The following is a 26,838-nucleotide window of genomic DNA, read 5'->3' as shown; positions in this document are numbered from 1 at the left end:
AGTCTATGGTTTAGAGGAGAAGCTGTATTACAAAAATTCATAAATTTGAGTTCATTTACTTAAAATACATTTACAATGCTGACATAGTTATTGACATACTTACAAGTTTAAATATTTTCATCAGCAACTTTAAAACTTCTAAAATCTCTGCTGAAGCTAAGAAAGTTGTCCATCAGTTGTTACTGTTTGTGTTGTTATATGTGTTAATGTGACTGAAGCAGTGTACCATCATGTACCGAACCCACATACCACCAACCATGGTTACGTGTCAAACAAAGATTATCTCTGCTATCTGCTGTTTCTTCTCATTAACCACCACATAGCCTATGGAAATCACTTGATATAAAAGTTATTTAAGTACATTTTTTAGGCACGCTTACTTTACTTAAGTATTTAATGCTACATTAAACTTAGAAACTTAGTTGTTTTTTATGCCATTACCTGACCACAGCTACAAGTAATGCTTACTTTGCAGATTCTAATTTGCTATGAAAAAAAAATCTGCTTAGAAGATATTATTTAATTGATATAAATCTAATTAATATAATATTAATAAATTGTTAGATAGATAAAAGCACCAAACTGTGTAAATATATATCTTACGTGAGTAATATTTTAGGATTAGTATTTTTTGCATAGTTCTTTCACGTGTACTGTACATCTTTATTCTGTAACAAATATTTTTGTGTCTACAATGTCAAAGTGTGATATAAACACTGAGCAGTCCATGGATTCTGTGTTTAGTTCAGTGAACAGAGATGCTTTGTCATTGGCTGCCCATAAGATGCATGAGCATTGAACGTCATTGAACGTCAGGCACTATTTTTGTACCTCTAAAAGTAGAAAGTTCACAAGTCTGCACCTCTAAGTGAGTAAGTCAACACAGTTAACACACCTCTCTGAACCAGTCGGTAAACATGGCACCTGCAGATCTGATTTTAAAAAAGGTGCAAAACTCCCATGGAAAATGTGGAAACTGTGTTCAAAAATAAAAAAGTATGACGTTTTGGGCTCTTGGACGTCATCAGATACGGTCAATATGATAAGGTTCAGACGCGTCAGCATCAGTGATTTTAATTTGGCCCTTTTTTTTTATCAGATCGACTGTTTATTTTTGGGTTGTATCTCTCTGAATTTGAGAACAGTGTTTTTCAGGTTAAGCTGCAAATGATTCGGACATGGAGGATTTCTTACACTTATAGTAAGTGTTTAGTGACAAACATCTAATTGAACATGACACACCTACATGAAGATGAACTAAAATATATAGGCTTGCAGCTTGGAAATGTATACTCCAACAATGCTGCCCTGTTTGGTTTCTTTAGGCACAATGATTGACAGGTCAGTGGACTTCGCGGGGAAAGTGGACTGCCAAAGCCAAAGAAAGCCTCTTGGCTAAAAGTCCATCACGGGTGCACACGTGCAGCTGAGGCTTGTGTTGGTCAGCGAGCTGCCAGGGAGAGCAGCCACAAGGAAGCTTAGGCCAGTGTGACTCGCTACGTGTGACTAATGAGTTTGTTGAAACCCTTAAAACACCAGAGAGGCGCCAAATGTGCCATGTGTCCATACTCATTAACAAAGAGAAACAAATGTGCAGAACATGACAGAAAAGATGTTTGTTCGAGGTTCCAAGTGTGGAAGCTTGAATAAATTGAATGTACTTATAAGCATCATTGTTTTCAAACCCATCAGAAGTCTTCGAAATTCACAAATGCGGTTGTGTTCACAGGTGTGATGATCACACCATGTTGTGTGAAACCTGAACTCCATCCATGCGTAGTTTTTCAGGAGCTATTCAACAGAGAGAGCAGTGTGGTGGAAGATCTCTGAGGATGCGTCACTGGATTAGTGCCTGAGAATCTGCACAAGCGTCCTCCTCCTGAGCTGCTGAGACGCCTCCAGAAGGGCACGACACTGGCTGCTCGCTTTCCCTCCACCAAGCCTTCCACATGAGCCAGCCAAGCCTTGCCTCCCCACCAGGATGAAGAAAGAAAAGAAAATGCATGCTTTACTGTTTCTGCTCCTGCTTCACTTCACCTTGGGTAAGGCTCCGATTTTCTTTGCTTGTTTTTGTGTGTGGTTAAGACTTCTTGCCATGCTCTTATCTGGTTAATCCTCTAACACACATCACCATCTTAGTGTAGACTGCTCATGCTGCCTGTATCTAAATGTGTGACGGTATGTTTGTGTTGTGATATATTTATAATTCATTTACTCCTCCCTGCTTTCGATTCCTGTCCTTTTTAGCAAGTGAGTGAAACAGTCATCTCTTAATTATATGAGCATTTCCATTAGAAACAGAACCAAGTATAGACAAATCTATGTGACATTCTTTCAGCTTTATACAGTATATGGAGTCGCTTCTGCTCAAATAACTCGGAGCATGTTTATTTGTTTAAAGGGCAATCGGACTATGCTCCGTACTTTTATGATAATGGACCCAGCAGTACACATGGGAATATGGCCTTGTTCAGCATCTCTGAGGATACACCAGTTGGTATGTCTCATTTTAACAATCACAGATCTGGTTAATTTCAGCAAGAGATAATGTTTGGAGGTGTTCATTTTTCACGTGTCGTGTTCATTTTTCACATGTCGGTGTAAAGATGAAATTATCACACTGGTATAACTGTGGCACCAGCTAATCACTGTAATTACCTTGTGGATTGTGACGTACATCACGACTTACGGGAAGAAAACAATATGGGCGGTGGCTCATCATACCTGATCATTAAACGTGCAATTTACACTGAATAAAAATGGAAACAAAGGATTTGTATGATTTTAATGAAGGGGATTGTGGGGTTTTTCTTTGACATTATTGTCATTTTTTCATCACACAGGGACACAGATATACATTCTGAATGGAACAGATCCGGAGGGAGATCCGGTGCAATATGGTCTGACTTTTGAAAAGGGCTCTAAAGAATATTTTAGGGTTGACTCCAGGTCAGGAAACGTGACTCTGATTCAGGAGCTTGACAGAGAGGTGAGCTTGTCGTTGAAACTCTTGTTTTGAAGAAACATGTTGTTAATCTGTCACGGCTGTGGCTCAACGTGATGTTCACCTCTTCTTTGTAGGAACAACATGAAATCTCAGTGCTCGTGAGCATAACGGACGGTCGCAATAAAGTACGTTTTTTACGTTTTCTTTGTGAAATATTTTTGCTTATACGTTATTGTCTTCAATTGACTGCTGTAATCACATTATCACAAGAATCTCTATGTAGAAGAAAAACAAAAATAGTGTGAGGAGAGCAAAAAGAGAAAACAAAGATCTGTGAAAGAGATGAAATGAGTGCTCTGACAGAATGTAAACAACAGGGAACCTCTGGTCACTTTCAGTTCATAATTTCTTTCTGAAAAAAGGATGTAGCTTTTAGATGAATATCAATTTGGTGTAGTTGTTTTCATTTGTCTTAATTAGTTTTCTTGTCGCCTCCAGGTTGTTGAGACAGTCAGAGTGTTTGTCACTGATGTCAATGACGAGCCACCTGAATTTCAAAACCTGCCTTTTATCATTGACATCCCAGAGGTACAGTATATCCAACTTATACACCCAATACAATATCATTAATACAACTAGCCCTTTATATAGCTCTTTCTGTGTCACACATAACTTCTAAATCTGCTGATTGAGTCAAGCAATTATTTTAGAACAAAGAAGGGTTTTAAAATCTCTTGTCTCTTCACTAGGATACTGCTCCAGGAAGTAGCATCTACAGAGTCCAGGCGGCGGATAAAGATATGGGCTCAGGAGGCAGCATCTCGTATTATCTACAGGTAACTCTACAGCTGTGGTGTTATGCAGATGATGTACCGTTGTAACTATGAGATTTTTAAAGCTTTGTTTTGGTGAAATTTTGGCGTGCTACATTGAAAAAAATTATAACTGAATTAAAACAAGGCTGATCTATTTTGTTTTGCCCAAATCTACCACTAAATTTCAGGAACACGTCAGAGGCTTCGTGTTGAAATTGAAGCACAGAATCTTTATTTTGACTCTTGTCACAAAGTTATCCATTTTATATATTTTTATTTTATCGTGCTCAGCCTACTGCATCTATCTTTAATCTGACATAAGGTGGAAACATTTATTTTAATTGACTATTTATTTAGTTTAGCCTACTTGCACATGGCCAGAGTCGATTGTAAGATTTTATTGGTCACATATAGAGCTGTAGTTTGACTCCAGCCTAAACCTCTGGACCTCTTTACTCCTACACCCTGGGATGCACCATAAAGTCTACCAACGAGTTTATCTTCTCAGTCTCCAAATCCATCCATCCATCTTCAACCACTTGTCCCTACCTGGGTCGTGGGGGGGCTGGACAGGATGCCAGACTATCGCAGGGCACATAGAGACAAACAAAGGCAGACAACCATTCACACTCACATTTAAACCTACAGGCAATTTAGGGTCATCAATTAACCTAACACATGCATGTCACGGAGACACAGGGAGAACATGCAAACTCCTCACAGAAGGGCCTCCAAATCCTATTTTTGTATTGTTTGATTCCATTTCCACTGTGTAATCAACATCAAACAACATTATTTATATTATTACAAATGCACAATTATCTATATGGTGTTAACGGGCTCTGTGTGGCCCTAACACTTAGGGGTAAGACTGAGGTCGAGCTGACATCATGAGAGCTATGCTGCCATGTGATGGGACACTGTGTGGAGGGAAAGATTAATCTCATACCAGAGAGCAGTCTGGAAATGGTGTTACTTTAATGGATTAAATTTCAATTACATTTGAGCAAGGCACTGAAGGCTTAATAGGGGCTTAGGTTTGGTCTGGGCCAACAGCTGACAGCACAGTAGTTGTTACTGAAAATGTGTCAACTGAGACAAATGAAAGTGTGTAGAAAAATGTCAAGGTTGAAATGACGTAGGTCAGGAGTTAATACTGATTTGAAGCTTGTTTGAAATTAGCTTGACTGCTAGATTCAAGTAAAAATAAAATGTGCATCTACTGTAAACATTGCTAACCCTGTGGCTTTATACATTATCAGACCTCACCGTTTGCCAAGTTTACCATCGATGGGCACAGCGGGATAATAAGAGTCAAACCTGGTGAGACTTTGGACTATGAGACGACGCCCACCCACTTTGTGACCGTGGTTGCAAAGGTGAGACACTGTCGTCCTTGCCTTGGGTTTGCCTTCTCCACGCCCATATACTTTACATACTGAGATTTAGGAAATTTGGTGTGTTGGTGTTCCAAAAGCTTAATCATGACTGAAATTTTCATGACCACCAACAGACAGATTGCTGCCTCTCTATTATATCATGGGGATATCATCATGATGAAGAGGGCTTATTTGTTTTTTTAGCGTGATTTGAACGATGCTTGGTAAATAACAAATCCAACACAGAGAAGTTAAATCTATGGTAAAATATATGAATGTTAAAGCCAATGGTTAAATCAAGAAAATACATTGCAGCATTTAGTCCACACAGAAAAAATAGTCTTTGCATCTTGCTGAAGCATGACAACATAATAACATAAAGGTAGCCTGTACAAAGAGCACATAAACCCTGTATCTAACCCTGTATTTGACTGCCAAATGTAAAATAAAATGTCCTGCACCAAGACTTTTTTAATTTTAGGACGGTTCCTTCTACCTCACTGTTTGTTTTCTCAGGATGGAGGTGGAAAGTACAAGGGGAAGCAACAGGCTTTGACTTCCACAGCCACCATGACAATCAATGTCCTTGATGCCCAAGACATGCCTCCATCCTTCATAGGAACCCCTTACTTTGGCTACGTCTACGAAGTCTCAGTTCCTGTAAGTCCTCCTCCTATTCTTCACACACCAGTGAAGGTGATCGGGGTGTCGGTTTTGTTTTCAAAATTATACACAGGATTAATTCAATTTTTTCTTCTTCCAGGGTTCGGAAATATTTACTGTGTACGCGAAAGATGGAGATCAAGGCAATCCTAACCCAATACAATATTCTATTATGAATGGTAAGAACAGTACATTTGAACTGTCTTCTTTACTCTTTTCAGCCTTTTTCATCAGACACATTTACATCACGTCTGTTATCACCTTGCAGGTAGTGATGGCGTCTTTGACATAAATAGCACCAGTGGATGCATCACCCTGACAACTCATCCAACTCTCCTGAGAAATGAATTATATGAAATTATAGTCAAGGTAATGTTTTTTTTTTCAGTCTCTTCCAGTTATTATCGCTAATAAATTTATCTAAATAGAAATATTACTGAATTAATTGATCATTTTAACCCTCAGGCATCTGAAGTAGGACCAAACAATCACCTGCAGGATTACGACGTTACCACGGTGACAGTCCGGGTGGTGGATCTCAACAACCATCCTCCGACCTTTTACGGGGAGAACGGACCACAGAACAAGTTTGAGGTCACTATGTATGAGCATCCTCCTCCAGGGGAGATCCTCAGAGGCTTCAAGATCACCGTCAATGACTCAGATCAGGTACATTTATTCCCAGATCTCCTCTTCGTGCCCTTCGATTCCTTCCTTGAGGTTTACTGGTTTGTGTGTGCACACTGTATTTCCGTCACATGGTTTCCCCTTTTTTCAACCCACCAAGGTTTGCTGAAGTCATCTTAAGTCTGATGAACCTTCATTTTCGTGTTTTCTTACTTAACTAATTCATGGGTTCTATATTCTGCTGGGGGTTTTTTCTTCGCAGGGAGCAAACGCTAAGTTTAAACTGAGACTTGTGGGTCCGAGTCGAGTGCTGCGAGTGGTTCCCCAGACAGTCCTCAATGAAGCACAGGTGACCATCATTGTGGAAGACACGTCTGGCATCGACTATGAAAAAGGACAAACCCTTTCTTTTAAGGTTTGACTTCATATATGACTACATTAGTAATGAGTATTATTGAAATGGTTCCAGTGTTTTACCTGGGGCTGCAGCTGATTATTGTCTTCACCAGTTCTGGCTGTTTTTCTGATCAGTCGATTAGTTGCTTTGCTTAGAGCCCAACGCAATGTTTTTAAATTACTTGTTTTCACAGCCCACAGCCCAAAAGCCAAAGATGTTCAGTTTACAACGATACAAAACAGTTTTATGCAAGTTTCTCACATTTCAGACGCTGTTACTAGCAAATATTTGCCATTTTTCCTCATAAAATAGAAATAATTGATCAGTTGAAAATTGATATGACTTTCCCTGTCCACTACTTTAGTCCAAACTATAATTTTTCAAGAACTAATGGATGGATTGTCATACAATTTGGTGCAGACATTCTTAACTTTCCATCCAGTGCCTTCATTAGGTCAAAATTTAAATTTATCCAACAATGCTGATTATTATCAAATTCTTCCTCAGCTGTGCTACTACTACTCTGTGAGCAAATATTAACATGCAAACACACTAAACTGAAAACCTGAATTTAATTAAACTAATTTATAACATTATTATTTCTCATGAAACAACTCGAACTGCAGTCTTGGTTTTCCACTTCTAAAACCAAGGACTGCATTTTGAAGCTAGGTTGGTAGCAAAGCTTTTTCCATTATTCTTACATTATTCATGTGTGATTTGTTTTTTAATTCTGTGATCACCATCAAATATAAAAAAACAACCTTTGATATCTAGCTTGTTTACACTGAGCATTCCAATATCACAGAGCTGCAAATGGGACTTTTTTTCACGTTAATAAATCGATTAATAATGTTTCAGCACTGATTTAATGACACTTTGCACGTGTCTCTCTGCAGCTGTTGGCGGTGGAGATCGACACTCCTGAGAGGTTCAGTGCAACAGCTGACATAGTGATCAACCTGCTGGACACAAACGACAACATCCCCAAATTCACATCTGAATATTACATCGCCAGGACCCCTGAGAACTCTCCTGGAGGATCCAGAGTTGTCTCGGTAACGGTGAGTCAATCATGATTAAAGTCTGCTTTAACCCGACCAAAGTGATTATATAATCCATCAATCCTCCGATAAATGCATATTACTCGGTGCAGTTCATTAGATGAAAGCAGGTTGTCGGCAGACGAAAAAAGCTTAATTTTCTCTGACTTTGTTTTTGCTTTTTTGGTCCTAGTCATGAAATGTATGCGTCCATGTGACACTCTGGAATATGCTCCATGTGTTACCTCAGGCAGGCAATTCATGAATTGAAATATTGACATATTTGTTTCTTCCTTTGCATTATACTGTATGTATTCTGCAACCAGGCAAAATGTCCAAGATAAGCAGTGTCGAGTAAAAAGCTTAATTTTACCGCAAGGTTAATCATGCTGACCTACACCTCCATCCCCACTCATCACAGGAAGAGACTTATAGCCTGCCCCACCCACGTGAGCTTAAGACCCTAGCTGGTTATCCTTAGCAAGCGCCAGTAAATACACATCCAAATGGACCCCCTTCAGTCATCTCTGTTGAGTTGTTTTGCCCCCCACAGTAACTATATTGAATTAAATGTATCATATTCGTAAATAATCTTGCTTATAAAGTGTACGTTTCACTATATACTATATTTGCTGTAGGTATTGGGCTTTTAATCTCTGTCCTGCCCCTCCTCCAGGCAAATGATCCAGATTCAGGGCCCTGGGGTGAAGTCAAATACACGATTTATGGATCAGGATCAGATTTGTAAGTAAAAACCTTTCACTCCTGCCAGTTTTGGTCTGGTCAGATACTTAACTCTTGCACTTCCACAAAGCACATTTCATAGACTTCTTTCATAGAGTTATTTCTATGTGTATATGACTCAAGACTGCTCAGGGGTTCAGGGTGTTTGGTTAACTCAGCCAGCAGGACACTCAGTCTTGACTCATCTTTGTCTCTTTGATGGAAGAGGTAAGCAGGAAACAAGTTTGATTGGCCCCTCTGCTGCACAAACAGCTCGCTCTAAAATGGCTGCAAGACGCTGGCTAATCTCCTAATTGGATTGGAGGGTTAAAAATAGACAGCCTGGCCCGTCTCACATAGGGAGAGCCAATTAACATGCAATGTGACAGCTGGAGCCACAGGAACGGCAGCTTTGAGGAGCAAGGCAGCGAAGGAAAAGTGAAAATTTATGCCTGTCTTCAGGCAGGGACCTAAGTTAATTGTGTGAAAGTTATCGCCTTCAAGGCAGCTTGTGAATTTTCACAGGCAGCTGAATAAAATGGCAGCAAGCCCAATATTGAACTAGAAAGCACTCCGAAAGCACAAATCTGCAGCAGTGCTGTTAATTCATTTCTTTTATGTAAGATACTTATTTTCATCTTTAAAGTTATTCTGATGGCAAACGTTTTTGCTTGTAGAAAAACGACACAATAATCTCAGTGAAGACTGGTCTATCACATAGCAAGGAAATATATATATTTCTATAGGAAATAGGCATCACAATAAAAAATAAATACTATTAAATACAATTGACAGGCTGATTCAAAATGTTTTCTGTACCAAATCTGACAAAAAAATCCACCTCAGCTCTCTGAAATCTTGAATCGAAACATAAAGTGCTTTAAAAATGGCTAAATGTTGGCACTACTTGATCCAGATCAACACCAGGAATTAACCACTTATTCCTTGGCCTAGCCCAACGGTTAATCAAGAGAAGCTCAAGGAAAACAGCCAGAGTGCTACCGTATTTGTTATTAAGTAATAATAGCAAAAGAAAAATGCTGCAAATAAAAATACACATGTGTAGAAATGAACCTGAATTAGCAAAAGTGCAGAGCTCATACAAGTGTAGCTGCCCACAAAAGGCAATAAAAGCAATCTTTATCAGAATCAGCAGATAAACAAACGAATATTCAGGAAAAACTAAAACCTGACATAATTGGCAGAGATGATATTCAACTTTATTTATATTGAAACTAAGACTTTGATCATCAGGGAGGAAATTCACATGTTACAGTGCACAGGAAACAGACAAAGAAGGTAGGAAATGTAAAGAAATTAAATTCACAGCACCTTGAACCAACTACAGTTTATATTCACTCATCTTACCTTTGTGATTTCTAAGACAAAAGGTGATACTCTATACATGTTAACTTCTTAACGAGCATCCCTGCGATAAGAGATAGAAATATCCGCTTTATGGTGTAATTTCAGTCGTGTTGAGTTTCACAAGATGTGACGTGCTGTGCTGTCACGGGGTTGGTATTTGACACTGAATATAAAGCTGCGGTTATGACTCATGCACTGCCTGAACTGCTCTGAACCTGCAGGTTTGCCATCCACCCGTCTTCAGGCCTCATCACCACGCAGCCCTGGACCAGCCTGGATGCAGAGGTCAGGTCCAAATACAACTTCTATGTCAAGGCTGAAGATTCAGAGGGGAAGTACGGCTTGTCTGAAGTGTTTGTCACCGTCATCGACATGAACGACCACTCTCCCACATTTGATGAAAAACTCCTGGAAAAGACCATGATAATTGGTACACCCGTCAGAGTAGAGGTACATAATGTCAATTCCTTTTACACTTGTACTGAAAATCCATAAAAACACTAGTTGTTTGTAAACGTACTGACATTTAGAGAACACAGTATGGAAGTCAAGGAATGCCAAAACTAAAAGGATTTGAATCCGAGCCATAGTTCAGTAATGTGGTTACAGGTTTGTCTTCTCTTTTTTTTAACTGTCTGTGCTTTCTTTTACTTACTATCCAATAACCTGTACATAATCGCCATAACGATATCATATATCACATGAAAATATGCAACCACTTTAAGTTATTCTGCTCCTTTTTACAGGCATTGGATGAAGATGCAGAATCTCCAAACAACGTCATCGAGTACTCCATCATGACGGCCGATCCTGACAACGCGTTTGATATCAACGCAGACACTGGGGAGATCCAGCTGAAGCCGTACATCAAGTCCATGGAGATCGTGCAGAACATCACCATTCAGAAGGACTGCAAGTGGTCTCTGGTGGTCCAAGCCAGGGACCGAGGCTCTCCATCCTTCAGCACAACCGCCGTGGTCAACATCGATATCACAGAGGCGGTAAGACTTAGTTCTGAGTCACAGCATGCTCGCAGCGCTTTCTATTCCAAGCTTTAGGCCGCACGAGCTGTAGACTGAAGCAGTTTAAGATATGATAATAGGTATTTTTGTCATGCTATGCAGCTGCTAATTCTGCATCCTTGTTTCAGTCACACCTAATTCATTTCATCTTCTTCAAAGGATAATGTTGTTTTTATGTTTTTATTGTTGGCAAGTGCCGCGAAGAGACCAATATCAACAATGAATGTATCCTACTAACAAGTGGAAAATATGTCATACGCTGTTCGCTGTTCCTTTTTCTTCACTAGCCATTTGCTAACTTTATCTGTCTGTTGTTGAAAACCAAAACAATGAGCTAAGAGAGGCTAAAGCTCCATAGAGCTGCAGAGTTGAGGGGGTTATTCTCTGTGGGTTCATCCATTATCAGCTGATTGAATAGGCATTATCGCTACCATAGATATCAGGCAGTATGGCCCTTTTCTGCCTCTGCCGTTAGCATCCATTGGTGAGACTCTCAACTGCAGTGTTGTAAGATGACGTAGTATGAAAAGCAACAATGGTAGTATTAAAAGACCTAAACTCTGTGTAAACTCTGTAAATTAAGTTGGCTAGTTAAGTTAACTTTCTTAAGTAATGTTTCACATGTAACATTCTTCATTAACACCACAAGCATTCATATTTAAACTCGAATGATCTTTTCCTAAACCTAACCAAGTAGTAGCAACGTTAGTTTTGTAACAACTTGCAAGCCTTTTACAAAAGAGGCTGTATTAGAATTTTATTTTGCCAAAACACAGTTTTCCAACGATAAAAATGCAGTCACTGTTTATTCTATTTCATGATAAATTACAGAAATAATCATTGTCCATTGAGGTTTTTTCTTTTATAATGAAATAATGGAGTTTTAATGGAGCACAGATGAATAAACCGTTCCGCTATCATAGCTCTACAAACGATACTTGTTAGTAGTATGAATTCATAAATTAGTTCATAAATTTGAAGATATAGATAAATGATTTCAAATAACAGCAGCATTATCCTTTGGAGTTTTCAGTCATTTACATTAACCCATGTTTTGCTGTTTTCTCTATGTTTTCATTCTTTCACGACATGATGAGATGACTCAGTGTTTTTGGTGTTGTTTCTTTGTTGTGATCGTGCTTTTCAGATCAAAGGTCGAATTATTACATACTTCATGGGCCTTAAGAAGCGTCCGCTGACTGTTTTTGGAATTTGTCTCAGCATTGTCACATCCCTCATTTTACTAACAATCTGCATATCCACAATCCTGTACTGTGACTCAGTGAAAAAGTCCAGAATCAACCCTGAGAGTAACTATATCAAAGTGGTGCGCAGAATCAAGTGAGAGATATTCGACAGCTGTACCTCATCACTCATTCATTTATTTTTTTTACTGGTTGGCTACTGTCTGTAAAAGAGTACTGGAGCACATTTGAAGGAATAATATTAAAAAGTTTTTCTACTTTCCTATTTTTTTATTTGCTTTCATTTTTGATTGGAAAATATTCTAAAATGCAATATTTTTCTAATATTGTCATTTGAAATTTTACACTACCAAATATCTTGTTATCTAAAAAACATTCATGACTGAGAATATAAGACGGTAAAAGTGACAAAGATGGAGCCTTTTCATTTTGATTTTAAACTGGATTTGCTCACTTAATCTCAATTTTTCTCACACAAACATGCACTTCACTGCTTTCTGCTCTCATGAACTGTCATCGTTCTTGTTCGGCCTCCATCAGTCACATGCCAAAGAGAAATCCCAATGCACCGCACTGCCAGACGCATTCCCATCAACTAGTGTTGTGCATAGTTTCTTAGCTTTGCATCAGCAGTCCTGTACTGTAGGACAGGAGGGAGACAGATGACTGTGTGTGTGTGTGTGAGAGTGTGGGAGTGTCACATTGTTGGTAGACATGTTGTTTGGGCCTCCTCTGTCAGTGCTTTGCCATTAATCTCATGCCTGCATGCTTTGGGCAAATGCTAACGTTAATGCTGGATTCAGTGGACTCCATTTAAACTATTTTATTGTGCTCTTTCACAGACTCCTCTCAAGGGGCCTATGGCGGCCTTTTTAATGAAAAATAGGGACAATCATATGAAAGTTCTAGGCATGGTCACTGTAATCATTAGCTTATTGGTAGGGGTCACTGTCTTGATCTCTACAGCTATGTACATGCGCAACTCAAAGTCAAACAGGATCATGCCGGTGCGTCGCATCATCAAGAGGCGACCTAGGGACCAGCAGCCCTGGAACTTCAACATGCCTGTTGTAAGATTCAGCAACCCTGCAGATAAGTTCCTTATTGTCAACCAAGAGAGAAGCCCCCAGAGGGGCACCAGCAGCGCCGGGCCGAAGCCTCCACCCCCTAGCGCTCCTCCGCCCCCATGTAACACACGGCCCTATGAGAGGCCCCGGGCGGTCCCAACAATATCTGGTGTGCTGGCCACAAAAGGCTCGAAAAAAGCTAAATCTAATCGCCGCAAAGAGGGAAACATCAGCTCTGCATTGGTGTCGGAGCTTAAGTTAAAGCTGGAGCAGAAGATCATTGAGAGCAACCAAGGTTATTATTAAGTCCGTCATGTAAGCATCTCTATTGACTCTACTGTCCAAGAGTTCTCACTTTCATGTGATGATCTGTTGGGGTGGGCCCACCTGTAGATTTTCATGTGTAAACTGTCAAAAGGGTGTAACAGGAAGGTTTACAGATGTTTATGTCTTAAGACGAGATTTTAAACAAGTGGGAATCCTCAGTTGACCTTCTTTAGGAAAAGAGAGGAGAGCGCTCAAATCTCTGGTGCAGTGCGAATTAATTCACCACACTGCCATCTTGAGGAAGATTACATCATCTCAACAGAAAGAAGCTCCAGAGTAAACTGCCCAGGGAGAGGATTACTAAGACTTACTGTGTATACATGAGTTGCATAACTTCCTGAAAAGTGTAATTTAATGTCTTCAACACAGATCTAGGATTTCACCCATTTCTTCTTGCTCACTGGAGCGTGCAGCTGAATAACACGGTCATGAAAAACGACACTGCTTCTTATAAAGTGCTAAAGGACCCGTGTGTTAATATTTTTACTGTGTGACATCAGCCGCTCGACAGCTGAGAGGTTGCTCTTTTGTATGATTACAATGTGCCACTGTAAGTTTTCACAGTAACACGAGCTAACAGAGTTGCTTCTATTCATTTGAGTGTGTAATTTTAGAGAAATGCTTTTATATAAAGAACATGGGTCCATTTAAACTGTATATATATATATATATATAAATGCATATTTATGAACATTTCCCAATTGTATCTTGCAGCAGTAAATAACATACGGTACAAATGACACCATCTAACTCCATTTAAAATGTTCAAGCACAGATCACTATGTATGACCTACTTGGACATTTCCTTTATTGATATAGATATTAAAATCTAGTCTCTGTCGAACATTTAGGTTCCACTCACAGTTACTTTCCACTTCAATGCCTTCAAATGCAGGCAAATACAATTCCTTCAACTGCTGTAACTCATATCTTGTATCTGACTACATCTTAACTTGTAACTATCTAAAATAAGTTGAGATAAACTATATATCTGAACTATAAATTCACTTGCCTGGTCCTTTGAAGTAACATGTTTGTATTGTCTTTGTATCGTCTTGATTTTGAATAAATATTTGAAAATAATTTGGTCTGTGATTTTGTCAGTAGGCTTTGTTAGTTTAGGTTAGTTTATAACATTTTGTTTTTGATTTTTTTTGTTTTGTTTTGTTTATCTTTAAGTAGCACAACCTATTCAAGTGAGAAAGATGTGCAGATGGCTTTGTATGACATATTGTTGTTATAACCCAGCTGTCGGCCATGAGATAGGCAGAAAGGACACAACGGAGGAGAATAGTTGAATGATATTTTCTAGTAATAAAATAAATAATCTGCATTTGCTTCCTTGGATGCCTTGGATGTGAGAGGGGCAGACAGCATGGCGTTGAGGTGTTTTGTGACCACCAGAACATTAGGCCCAGGTGCTCCACCTCAGGTTCATTAGGCCCGCCCCCACGCTGATGTCAAAACAGGAAACAGGAAACAGCTAGCACAATTGGTCATTGTACTACGTGCAAGGGGCCGTCAAACTATACTATGACTTATTTTATAACTTTTTATGACATACTTTACAATGACTTTTTATGGCTTAATATACTATGGCATTGTTTATGACAAACTGTGAAATGTTTTGGCTTATATTTTGGAAACACTATACTATGACTTCTCCTGACTCCTTTTTTCAACATTGACTGTTTTGAGCATTTCTTAGATATATTATATTTTACTTTTTTTTTTTAAACTTTATTTTGACATACTATACTTTCCTTTCTTTGGGCCTATTTTTTGGACACACTATTCTATGACCTGAATTGACTTTTTTTTTTTTAAATAAAACTATCTTATGACTGATTTAAGCATTTTTGTACATATTATATTTTGTCCTTTTTTGACTTTTTCAAGGAACTATACCATGACTTTTTTAGACCTATTTTTAGGGCACACTATTCTATGACTTTTCTTGACTTTTTTGACAAATGTTGCCATGACTGTTCTAGAAAGGCTAACCTATGAAAGTTTTTGTTCAATGTATTAAAACGTAATGTTTTTTTAACTTTCTTTGGACATATACTATGACTTTACTGATTTAAGCATTTTTTTGACATATCATATTTTGCCTTTTTTGGACATAACATGACATGTTTTTTTGGCTTATTTTTGGACACACTATATTATCACTTTTCTTGACTTTTGCAGCAAACTATTCACTGACTGTTTTAGACAGGCTATCCTTTGACTGATTTAAGCTTTTCTTTTAATATAATATTTTGACCTTTTTTGACTTTTTTAACATACTATTCAACTATGATTTTTTTTAAGGCTTATTTATTGTACACACTTTTCTATCATTTTAGTTTTTATAATTTTAGACTTTTTTCAACAAATTGTAGCATGACTGTTTTAGGCAGGCTATCATTTGACTGATTTAAGCTTTTTTTTTAATATAATATTTTGACCTTTTTTGACTTTTTTTTAACATACTATTCAACTATGATTTTTTTTAAGGCTTATTTATTGTACACACTTTTCTATCATTTTAGTTTTTATAATTTTAGACTTTTTTCAACAAATTGTAGCATGACTGTTTTAGGCAGGCTATCATTTGACTGATTTAAGCTTTTTTTTTAATATAATATTTTGACCTTTTTTGACTTTTTTTTAACATACTATTCAACTATGATTTTTTTTAAGGCTTATTTATTGTACACACTTTTCTATCATTTTAGTTTTTATAATTTTAGACTTTTTTCAACAAATTGTAGCATGACTGTTTTAGGCAGGCTATCATTTGACTAATTTAAGCATTTTTTTCACAATATTAAATTTGGACTTTTTTCCCTTTTTTTGGACACACTATAATAACTTGTAATAACTTTTTCTGACTTTTTTTCAACAAATTATGCCATGACTGTTTTAGACAGGCTACCCAATGACTGATTTAACTATTTTTTAAACATATTGTATTTTGACCCACCACTCCTCTAATTAAACTTATTTGCATATTTTTCCTATCATAATATTTAGCAAAAATTAACACCTTTCCATCAATCAGTTCAATAAAATGTATAATTCATAATGGATGCAGTGAATCCACTTTGGATGTGAACTGATGAAACAGAATATATGTAATTCTACACATAATTCTCATCATATTCAAACATATATGTTAAGTGTTATGTGTTATATTTTAAATAAGGCTGAAAAAAAAAATCAAAACGTACAAATATCCCTCTTTTTTTTCCAACAATTGATATAGAGACAGTGAGTTCAGAGCTGTCATTAAATGGAAATATCATGTCCTGCTGACTAGGATTCAGATAGAAAATCACTTAATCTGCTTATGAGTGTATGTACAAATGCATGGGAAAACACTGCTTATGCAACAAATCCTCTGAGTGATTGTGCTAAAAAATCTGAGGATGTCTCAGCGTTTGTCTCTGTTCGACTCCCCTTTAATCCACATCAGACATCACTTCATTCCATCACAAGAAATCAAATCTGCAGTCAGTATAAAAGAAAAACAATCGCAAATATATCTTCTAAAATAAAGTGCATTAAAATATCCTGAACCAACACACAAATACAAATTAGTTTGGGCAAAATGAAAATAAAAAAATAAATACACAAATTATTAAGTGTTTTAATTTACGTGAAATAAAGTTAAATACAATGATTGTGGTTTACATTTGGTATCAAATCTTTGAGAGAAACTGAAACCAAACAAATATAAAATGCATTTTATCATAAAATATATATAAACACTGATAATAGCAAACTCTCCCTATAATAAGAAAGAAACGCATCTCCTCTTTGAGTTGATAGCTTGAGCTATACAGTATATTTACATGATAATTATACACTGAAATCTAGAAGATCATTTCTTAAAACATTACATTGCTCTGAAGGAATTTCCTCAAAGACTATTCAAGTCATCTGGATAAAAAAAAAGTTTGTTTCTATATAGATATTGTTTTACCTTTATTCCCAATTTCCTAATCCAAACAAAGATTGCAGAATTTACATATTTCCTTGCTCGAGTGAACAGTGAACCAAATTTAAAATTGTTAACGATCAATTACATTTGTCCGTACTGATTTTACTTTCCATTGTTTTATATTATAACACAGTCATGGGTTCATATCTTTCTGATGTTGTACATAAACAGCAAGGAGATGTGTCATTTCTGGCTTCATGGATAGGAAACATGGCAACTTGAAAGAGAGGTTAAAGATACATTTTATATAAAATATTTTTTTTTTTCATCCAGATGGTTGGAAGAGTCCTTGACAAGTAACACAAACTGATGTTATTTACAAATACACATGTATGTACATTTCTTGTCACTGATGCTAGTACAGATGAGCTGCACTGCCTCCTTTGCCCTTGTTTTTTGGCTTTTCCTCTGAATCCCTGCACAGACCTTCATCGCTGGCTGCTTGCAGGCTGTCAAAGGTACCCTGCCTCTCTGTCCCCTGCAGTTCCACTCCATGCAGTCTGCGCTTCTTCCACAGATTCATCCAATGATCCATGCAGCTGAACTTGGCCTCCGTGGTGCAGGCGAAAATGCCGGCCGGCACTGCTAGCACCATGGCACACACAATGACGATAATGTGGATTAGCCTCTCTCTTTGCTCCAGTTCACTGATGTCACTTCCCGTCACGAACACGATGCACTGTCCTTCCCTCAGTGGATGGTTCTTCAGGGTCACGCACACCCCATATTTGGTGACAGGAAGCAGGTCGCTGATGGCGTAACTGTTGATGCCGGGGGCGATGTAGGTCATCTCCTTCTTGGGTGAATCATATTTTCCAAAGTGAATAGTGAACCAGGTTTCTGCTGGGTTGTCCGTTGATGCGTACCACTCCAGGGTGATACCGTAAACTGTCTGCTTGGCGATGCGGATGTCAATGTAAACATTCTCACTGGATGACAACATGGGGACAGGTGGTGGGAGAGGGGCGGAGGAATTGGAGTTGCTAATGTTAACTGTGATGCTGACAGAGGAGTTGCCAATGAAGTTGTTGGCCATGCAGCTGTAGAGTCCTCGGTCTGCCAGGTGAAGAGAGGGGATCACCAGCTTGGATGTGACTGTCTCCTCATCTATGTAAGTCTCTGTAGCTGCAAGGAAAAACAATAGTACCACAATGTTTAAATCAGAGGCTTGTTTACATCTGATGAAGACAGAAAGGTAACCCTGAATTGTTCCTGTATGTTTTCGCAACACAGATGCAGCCAGAAAGTTTAACACATACCACACTAAGTGCTCCCTGAGCAGGTTCAAAAGCTTAATGGGTGATAGTAATAAAAAAAAAATATCTTACCAGCAAATCCTCTTATAATCTTCAGACTGTACATCCACTGAATGGTTGGACCTGGCCTGGCCTTTACTAAGCATGTGAGTGTAGCATTTGCTCCGAGAGGTAAAGTGATGTTAGCTTCTGGGGCAGAGGCCACCGGCTTCATGCAAGTTTTCAACTGTATCTCGTGGAAAAACTTGCCAGCTTTGGGGGCGGGGCCAGAGCACATCAAATAAGAGTTCATGAGAATGATGGGAGGGCCGACCTCCCTGATGAATTCAACAAAGCCTTTGAGGCGGCAATCGCACCACCAGGGGTTGTCATGCAGCGCAAGAACTACATTTGAGACCAGCCCTTCTTTCCCCCACGCTTTCTCTGCTGTTTGGTAAAGAGGCCAGTAAATGAAGACATCTTTTGAGATGACACTAAGCTGATTGAAGGATAAATCTAAATAGGTCAGTGCAGGTAAGTGTCTCAGAGCATGTTCGGGCAGGACATCCAGTCGATTGTTCTTCAGGTCCAAAATCTTCAGTTTTGGTGTGTCCTGGAACGCCGTCCATGTTACTGAGGTCAGCTTGTTCCCTTGCAACCTGAGCTCAGTCAGGTTGGTCAGCCCATCCAGGCTTTTGACGCTCATCAGAGTGATCTCATTGAAATTCAACCACAGGAACTCCAAGGCACTCACTTTAGAGAAAGATCCTCGAGGTAATTCAGTCAGGTGGCAGTTTTCAATTCGGATTTTAATAAAATCATGCGGGATGTCCTCTGGGATTCGTCCCATGGAGGTTTCCATACATAGTAAAGACCTAGAATAGTAAGATGACATTCGTAGAGAAAAGAAGTGTATATGTTATATTCATAGATCCTCAAGTACATGCACCATTTATACACATTTATGGATAGCGTGTGTAGGTTATAGAACAATTTGGTTAGCAGGTTACATTGACAACAACAAGATTATGACTAACGTTATGGCAAATACCTAACTCTAACCTCCTTTTGAGACTTTGTATAGTTGCAGTGGTTACTTACCTTCCCAAGTTGTCATCTTTACAAGAGCAACCAGTCAGACAAGTTGATGATCCGGGGGTGACGAGATAAAATACCAAAGCGATACGTAATGCGCCAGAGAAGGTGTCCATATTCATGGAGGAACATGTGAAATAGGCCTGTGAGGACAGGACAAGGGATGCGTGGACGAAAGCCTATTACCATAAGCTTCCTTGACGTAACACTCAAAGACACCAAGTGACATGGACACACATAGGAAAGGTGTATTTATAGCAATGGTCTACTTTGTCTAGAAAACATTATCAGATCTCCTCAAAAGCATGAAAACACTCCACACAAACTTTCGATGATGACTGAGTGAGTTATGTTTAATGTTGTAGTTCTACTTTCAAGTATGACCCCAAACTGCTCTGCAGCAATTTAATTTAATTTATTTGTCCCTCACCAAAGCGTAGGCACAGACATGACAGGAGGGCCATCTGTATTAAGTGGGCCGGAGCCCGTCGGGCTTAGTAGCACAGAGAGTGCGGGCTGCAGAGACAGATGTCTGGAGAGGACTGTAATCTGACCTCAATAATCTGAACACTGCTGGTCTCTCAGGTTGTTAAATCATATAAAGGAAGTGTGAAAACAGACAACAGGCAATTTTTTCTTTGATATCCAAGCTTTTTATTGCTGTACATGCTAGTTAAACAGGCAAGGAAGTTAATCAGATGTTCCGTAATATCGGCAATCTCACAGTTATAATACTAGTTTAAAGTTAAGGACAAATAGTGATGATACCTTATTATTAGGTTCTTGCAAGGCAGTTCAATTAATCTGGATGTTTACCAAATTTCTTACTTTTCAATGATGCAAGTTTTGTCTACCTAGATACTTTTCTTGAAGGGACAAAACAAAATTGATTCTGTTTTAGATAAAGATATGAAATATTAGTCCTCGCATCTGTAGGCTATCTATCATAGGCTCTCGAGTTGAATTCATTAAATCCTGAATCTTTATCAGAGATTGCTGGTGGTATCAACTCTTTACATTATTTGTGAACACGACTTAATTTATTTGCCATAGCTGCTCTGTGGGGTTGTAGCTAAATGCTACTGTTAGCATGCTAACAGTGGCTACTCAGCAAAAAACACAAAATTGTTATTTTGAAGGGGACACAATTAAATTTATCCTGTTCCAGCTCACATATCAGGCAGATTTTACGAGACACATTTTTTAAAAAAGGCAAAGTGATCTGAAATTAGCTAAAGGTTTCCCTATACCATTTTTGAATAAATTAGCGATGTGCATTATACATGTTTAATACAGGTCCAGGTGAATATTGACCTAGAAATCTTTATTCTGAGGGGTAAGCAAAAAAGCTTGAGGGCATATATCAATATAAAAAAAAATATTTATTTGGATACAGTACATTCATACATAGACACATATTTCAGTTCAGTATATCTGGCACGTTAATATCAGACTGACATACAAAATAGACAAATAACAGCTGATGCATCATGTCTCTAAACACTTTAAATAAAGCTTGTAATACAATGTTACACCTCGGAAAAAGAAAATTGATTGGGTTTTAGACAGTTTTGGGCAACATTTTCTTTTATAAAATATAACCTTTAAAAGTGCATAATAAATCAAAAAAAGTTTTTTTTTACACATTTACTGTTCACCACATGTAAATATGGAAACCATGTCACTGTGTTTATTTTCCCTTTTTTGCCATCCACCAAGTAAATGGTGTTTTTTTATTCCAACAAGGCTGTAAAAGAACTTCATACATCCAAAGCTGACAGAACTATCAGTGTCCTCTGTCCTCAGTTGTTTGAGTCTCTGAGCACAGCGGTTTTATCTATTCACATCACAGGCCATTAAAAAACAAAGTGAATCCTCTGGAGGTTGAGGCATTCCTTTTGGATTTAGCAGAAATACTCATTAGGTGGCCCCTCAGTCCTGGCTAGGGCCTCTGAATCAACGCTGGACCTCGCTGAGAGCAACCTGTTGGATTCATCAGGATTGATCCTGGTCAGATACTCGCCCTCCATCCCTTTAGTTTTGGGCCCCGGGGCCAGAGTCTCAAATGTGACGTATGAGTCTTGTATTTCCTTGGACTGCCGCCCCAGCAGCTTTTGGCAGCGCTTTTTTAGCGCCCCGCAGCATACAATCAGTGTCAGGGGGACAGCGATCACACACGCCACTGTTATCACCACCACATTAATGAGCTTCTGAGTGCCACTGGCACTGGCCGCTTCATCTGTTGAGAAGATTACACACTGCTCCTTTTTCGGGATCAGGCCTTTGACGCAAACACAGGCAATGTACTTTGTTTTCGGCACAAGGCCGTCAATGGTGATTCGGTTCTTTCCGGCACCCACGTTGACCCGGCGCATGTCTCTCTCTCCAAATACAGCATATAAGACACTGAATTCTGTGGTGTTTGTGGCTGTAGGGGCTCTCCAGTTCAGAGAGACAGTATGGTCTGTGTCACCAATCACCTTCACCGAACGTACTACCCTTTTCTCTGGAGCTTGCTGTAAGGATGAGGCATTGGCTGCTAAGTTGCTCAGAGCCTCCGCCTCCACCGGTTTCTCAGGGTCTGGTGCTTTTCTTCGTCCTTTAGAAGCACCATCAGAGACGCTGTAGCTTTCGATCTCATACTTCCCAGTCACGCCTTTGCCATTGAGAGGTTTGATGATGGGCTGGGCAGCCGCGGTGGTTGGTGGAGGAACATATCTGGCAATAAGTTTCTCCTGGTATGCTGCTCTTCCAATGCCACCAGGTTTCTTCCCTCTGTTTTTCTTTGATACACCGCCACCTGCTTCCTCTGATCGAAAGGAATCTGTGATCACCAAAGAGATAATGGCATCTGCAGTGCCTACAAAGTTGGTGGCTTTGCACACATATTTCCCAGAATCTCGGTAGGCGACTGCAGGCACACTCAGAATCGACCAAATGATGCCCTCCTTTGAGATCTCTTCTTGAACTGAGAAATAAACAGACACCCACAGTTAAATTTAAAAGATTAGCACATAAAGACTAACTTTAATCTCACTGACCCTTTGACTTGGACAGACATAGACACTGTTCTAATCTAAGCACTTCTGGAATAAGTTCAGCAGAACTCACCAGTGCCGTTCATTTTCTTGCCGTCAGCGCGGCTCCAGGACAGCTCAGGGATGGGGACTCCAACTGTACCACAGCGCAGCAGGACGTTGTTGCCCAGTGAGCTTCGCACACGAGCCACGGCTGTGTGCACCCGAGGGCCCTGGCACCTCTGCAGCTCCGCTTCAGTGAAAAGAACCCCTGACAAGCTCTCGGGATCAGCGCACCTCAGCCTGGTGTCGATGAGAGCCACGGATGATGAGGGGGATTTTTGAAACTGGACAAGATCATACAGCCGGCAGTCACACTGCCATGGGTTGTCATGGAGACCTACAGAGGAAATCAAGTGAGACCAAAGTGAAAAAAGAAACACTCAACATTCTCCTATGAACAACCGTCACTATCATCCAGTACAATTTTCAAGACAAAATACGTGTGGCTGCGAGTTGAAATTAATTGAAGTAGTCTGACAACTTGACACACTGCACACAAAAACTAAAATTAGACTAATTCCTCAGCTTTAAATGCTTCAGGTGTCAAATGAGTGGTCAACATGCGAGGCAGCTTAAAAAGAATACCTTCCGGTATCTTAATATGTCACAGGTTGATCCTCACCAAGAATTAGTTTGGAGGAATCTGCATCCTTGGATGGCTTCACACTCAGCCACATAGTGAGAACATCAGCAGGAACGGTTGTCAGAGTGTTGCTGGATAAGTCCAGATAGGTGAGATTCTTTATGTTCACAGTGGCATTGGCAGGGATGGTGGAGATCTTGTTGTTGTGTAAGTCGAGGAGCCTCAGGTTTGGCATATCAGTCAGAGACTCCCAAGGGAAGGAGGTGAGGGAGTTGCCATCCAACCGGAGCTCATCCAGGTTGGAAAGACCCCGAAAACTGTCAACGTTGAGTGAATTCAGTGAATTGAAAGACATCCACAGAAACTCCAGGTTGTTGAGGTAGTGGAAGTTGTCGCTTGAAATCCTTGTGATTGCGGTCTTTTCAATGCGCAGCTTCGATGTGTCAACGGGAAAATTTGGAGGAATCACGGTGATGTCTGGATCATTGCAAAGTACACTCCTGCAAGAAAATAAAAAAATAAAAATTTGATCATTCATATGTTAATCAATATGTCAATCAGTCATTTATAATGGTGAAGAGGAACAATAAAAGCTACTTTCTTATTGTAGGGTGTTTTATGATTGGATTTAGTGGATTTTCCGCTTCAATTTACATAGAAAGAAATAATACAGTTAAGCATTCATTTGAATAAAACGTAGTAACCTATTGTTCAGTAACAAGCAAAGGAGATTAAAGGGCAACTCCAAGTTAATCCTCCACCATACAGAGTGACTGCACAGAAGAAATCTACAGTGTAAATCACTTTTGCACGCAAGAAAAGAAAGAAAAAAATTCCGATGATAAAATGCAATTTAATAAATTGTCATGTTTACCTCGCTTTTGATCCGTCGCTTAATTTGTGGAAGAAGCAGCTGCATTGAGCAGGACATGAAGTGCTCAGCAAAGGAAGAAAAACTAAAGCCAAACAAAAAGCAGCAGTAAAATGTCGACTCATCTTTTCTCCTGCAAGCTACTAAACTCTATGCAGCTAAACTACAATTAAAAAAAACAAGCGCTGCAGCTCGTGTTCACCAGGGCATTGGATGCATCGTGGTGGGTTGCAGGCTCACAGCTCCATACTGCTCGGACTCGTCTGAATCCTGAGATAAAAAGGATAGGCAGGGATTAGCGAAGGGCTTGGGTTATTTCCATTCACACGATTAGGCTATTGCTTCCTGGAAGCTGATAGGCTGCATATAGTTTTTACTTTCATTCTTTCCAGTAGTTAATTGGACGGTTAATTATTGACACAACAAACTGTAGGGTTTGTACGGGTAGATGAAGATCTAACTACATGTAGTTAACCATCATGAATATTTGAAATATTCAACTTTGTTCCTCACATAGAAATTCCTATATATATGTTAAAAAAAGAAATTAAAAAAGAAATTGTCTCAAGTAACCTCATATAGTGTCATATATTGGAGTAAACCCTGTAAGGATGACATGTGTCCTACCATACATTACACATGCAATAAGAAAAAAGAAAAAATATTACAACTCTGATATGAAAGAAAAGGAGTGTGCTACATTTTCAGATCAGTTTCATAAACATTTGCTCTTGTTATGTTAACCTGTCCATAAATGATTGTATGTAGTCTGTTAATGTTTACTACATTGGCATTTTGTAGTTTGCATGATGGATAGAAACTTAGCAGCACATAACCATTAGATGGCAGTGGAGAGTTGGTTCAGGTATTTAATACATTGTGTCATTAGATACAAACTTCAAACCGGGTAAATGACAACACTGTGTAACCACATGCTCTCGATCACTGAGCATATGAATAATATTGTTTTTGTGTTTTAAAGAAGAAGAATTATGTGACAATAAACTCTATTGTGCCTTTGCTATTATACTGTTTTATGTAGTCATCATTTTCAGTAATATCCTGCAGAAAACATTCACATTTTGTGTGTGACACACTTTGTACATGACAGACATGCTGTCACGGTCTCTGGGGGTTTTTCACAGGTGCAGAGGTTTAAAGACGCGGCTGTCCGGCAGGATTTCAAATCCTTTAATCCAGTCATCTCTCTGTCTCTCATTATTACATCTTTCATCTGTTTTCTTACAGGAGGGTTGTCCCACGCAAAAAAAAAATGTATTTGCAAGAATAAATGTTCTCCTGATAGAGTATGACCCCTTTAAGTGTAAAATGATTAAACCTCCTCATATTTGGAGAAAGTAAAGTGATGAAAAAATGAAATATGACAAAACTGGAGATACAAAATGAGAGAAGAACTCAGAGAATATATATCCCTGATCTAAGAAATCTTTAATTGTAGAACTTTGCATTATGTTATATGTTGTGCTATTTTTTTCATTGCTGCAGTTCTAGATCATTAAGTAAAAGTAGAAATACCATTTTTAACATGTACATTTAAAAATACTCCAAAAAGGCCTGCAAACAAAACATTGCTAAGTATTATGAGCAAAATATACTTAGCAAAAGTAAAAGTAAAATTATACATCATTAAATGGAACATTGCTTTTAGTGTGTTATATCATTAAAGACACATTGTATTATTGGATATTGCTACTACTGTTAGTTGTAATTTATCAGTCTCCTTTCATGTACTTTATACACCAGTGGTTGCTTTCACAGTAAAGCAAAACATCTTTTATTGGCAAATGTGTTTTTTATGTAAAATCATGATCTAAAAAGAAACTAAAGATTCCAAATACATGTAGTAGAGTAAAATGCACAATATTTACATTTGAAGATAGATGTATAAAAAAGCAATAAATGAAAATACACAAGTAAAAGTACCTCAAAATTGTGCATCACACTAAAATGTGAATCCGAAAAATATCTAGCGTCATATAAATGCAGTGAAACAAAACTGACAATATCCTCCTCTGAAGTGTTGTGGAGAGAAAGCAGAGTCCCTGCTACCTGAAAAGTGTAAGTACAGTATACAGGTATGAGCAAAGGTGCTGAATTACTTCTCATTTTTGATGGTATCACTTGATTCTGTTACTGGAAAAACCAAAACTATTCATTTCAGTTTTTCATCTTGCTCCTGATCTTCAAAGTATGTCGGTACAAATGTCATTTCAACAGTGAAACCTTTGTTTCATTGCAAAACCAGCAGCTTATGACGGTGTAATTAACTGTTGGCCAATGCATTAATGTGTAAATGGCACTGCAAGGGTACGAGCACTTTGGACAAAATATATTGCCAACAGGGTATTCAGGTCAGTGACAGTTGTGGGTCCCACATTT

General features: G+C 38.7%; 3 protein-coding genes across 3 annotated transcripts; 1 reads left to right on the top strand and 2 right to left on the bottom strand.

Moving 5' to 3' along the window:
- Nucleotides 1-1,981: 1,981 nt before the first annotated feature.
- On the top strand, nucleotides 1,982-13,562 carry LOC310961410 (cadherin-related family member 1a; the record flags this gene model as incomplete). Its single annotated transcript, XM_083933453.1, has 17 exons — nucleotides 1,982-2,042; nucleotides 2,402-2,497; nucleotides 2,844-2,989; nucleotides 3,082-3,132; nucleotides 3,446-3,535; nucleotides 3,697-3,783; nucleotides 5,025-5,141; nucleotides 5,658-5,801; nucleotides 5,905-5,983; nucleotides 6,073-6,173; nucleotides 6,270-6,473; nucleotides 6,694-6,846; nucleotides 7,728-7,892; nucleotides 8,548-8,615; nucleotides 10,184-10,412; nucleotides 10,709-10,963; nucleotides 13,032-13,562. 17 exons carry the CDS (start codon nucleotides 1,982-1,984, stop codon nucleotides 13,560-13,562), a joined length of 2,577 nt encoding a protein of 858 aa, XP_083789579.1.
- A 4,367-nt stretch (nucleotides 13,563-17,929) lies between these two features.
- LOC310961393 (leucine-rich repeat, immunoglobulin-like domain and transmembrane domain-containing protein 2) lies at nucleotides 17,930-20,020 on the bottom strand (the record flags this gene model as incomplete). The annotated part of the gene is made up of 3 exons (XM_083933429.1): nucleotides 17,930-18,699; nucleotides 18,903-19,684; nucleotides 19,911-20,020. 3 exons carry the CDS (start codon nucleotides 20,018-20,020, stop codon nucleotides 17,930-17,932), a joined length of 1,662 nt encoding a protein of 553 aa, XP_083789555.1.
- Nucleotides 20,021-21,808: 1,788 nt separating this feature from the next.
- On the bottom strand, nucleotides 21,809-24,563 carry lrit1b (leucine-rich repeat, immunoglobulin-like and transmembrane domains 1b; the record flags this gene model as incomplete). Its single annotated transcript, XM_083932285.1, has 4 exons — nucleotides 21,809-22,872; nucleotides 23,016-23,321; nucleotides 23,607-24,067; nucleotides 24,442-24,563. 4 exons carry the CDS (start codon nucleotides 24,561-24,563, stop codon nucleotides 21,809-21,811), a joined length of 1,953 nt encoding a protein of 650 aa, XP_083788411.1.
- Nucleotides 24,564-26,838: the final 2,275 nt, after the last annotated feature.

The sequence above is a fragment of the Echiichthys vipera genome (genome assembly GCF_963691815.1).
Source record: "Echiichthys vipera genome assembly, chromosome: 18".
NCBI classification, from domain to species: domain Eukaryota; kingdom Metazoa; phylum Chordata; class Actinopteri; order Perciformes; family Trachinidae; genus Echiichthys; species Echiichthys vipera.
The sequence above is the reverse complement of the archived record's forward strand: the minus strand, read 5'-3'. Positions and strand labels throughout refer to the sequence as shown.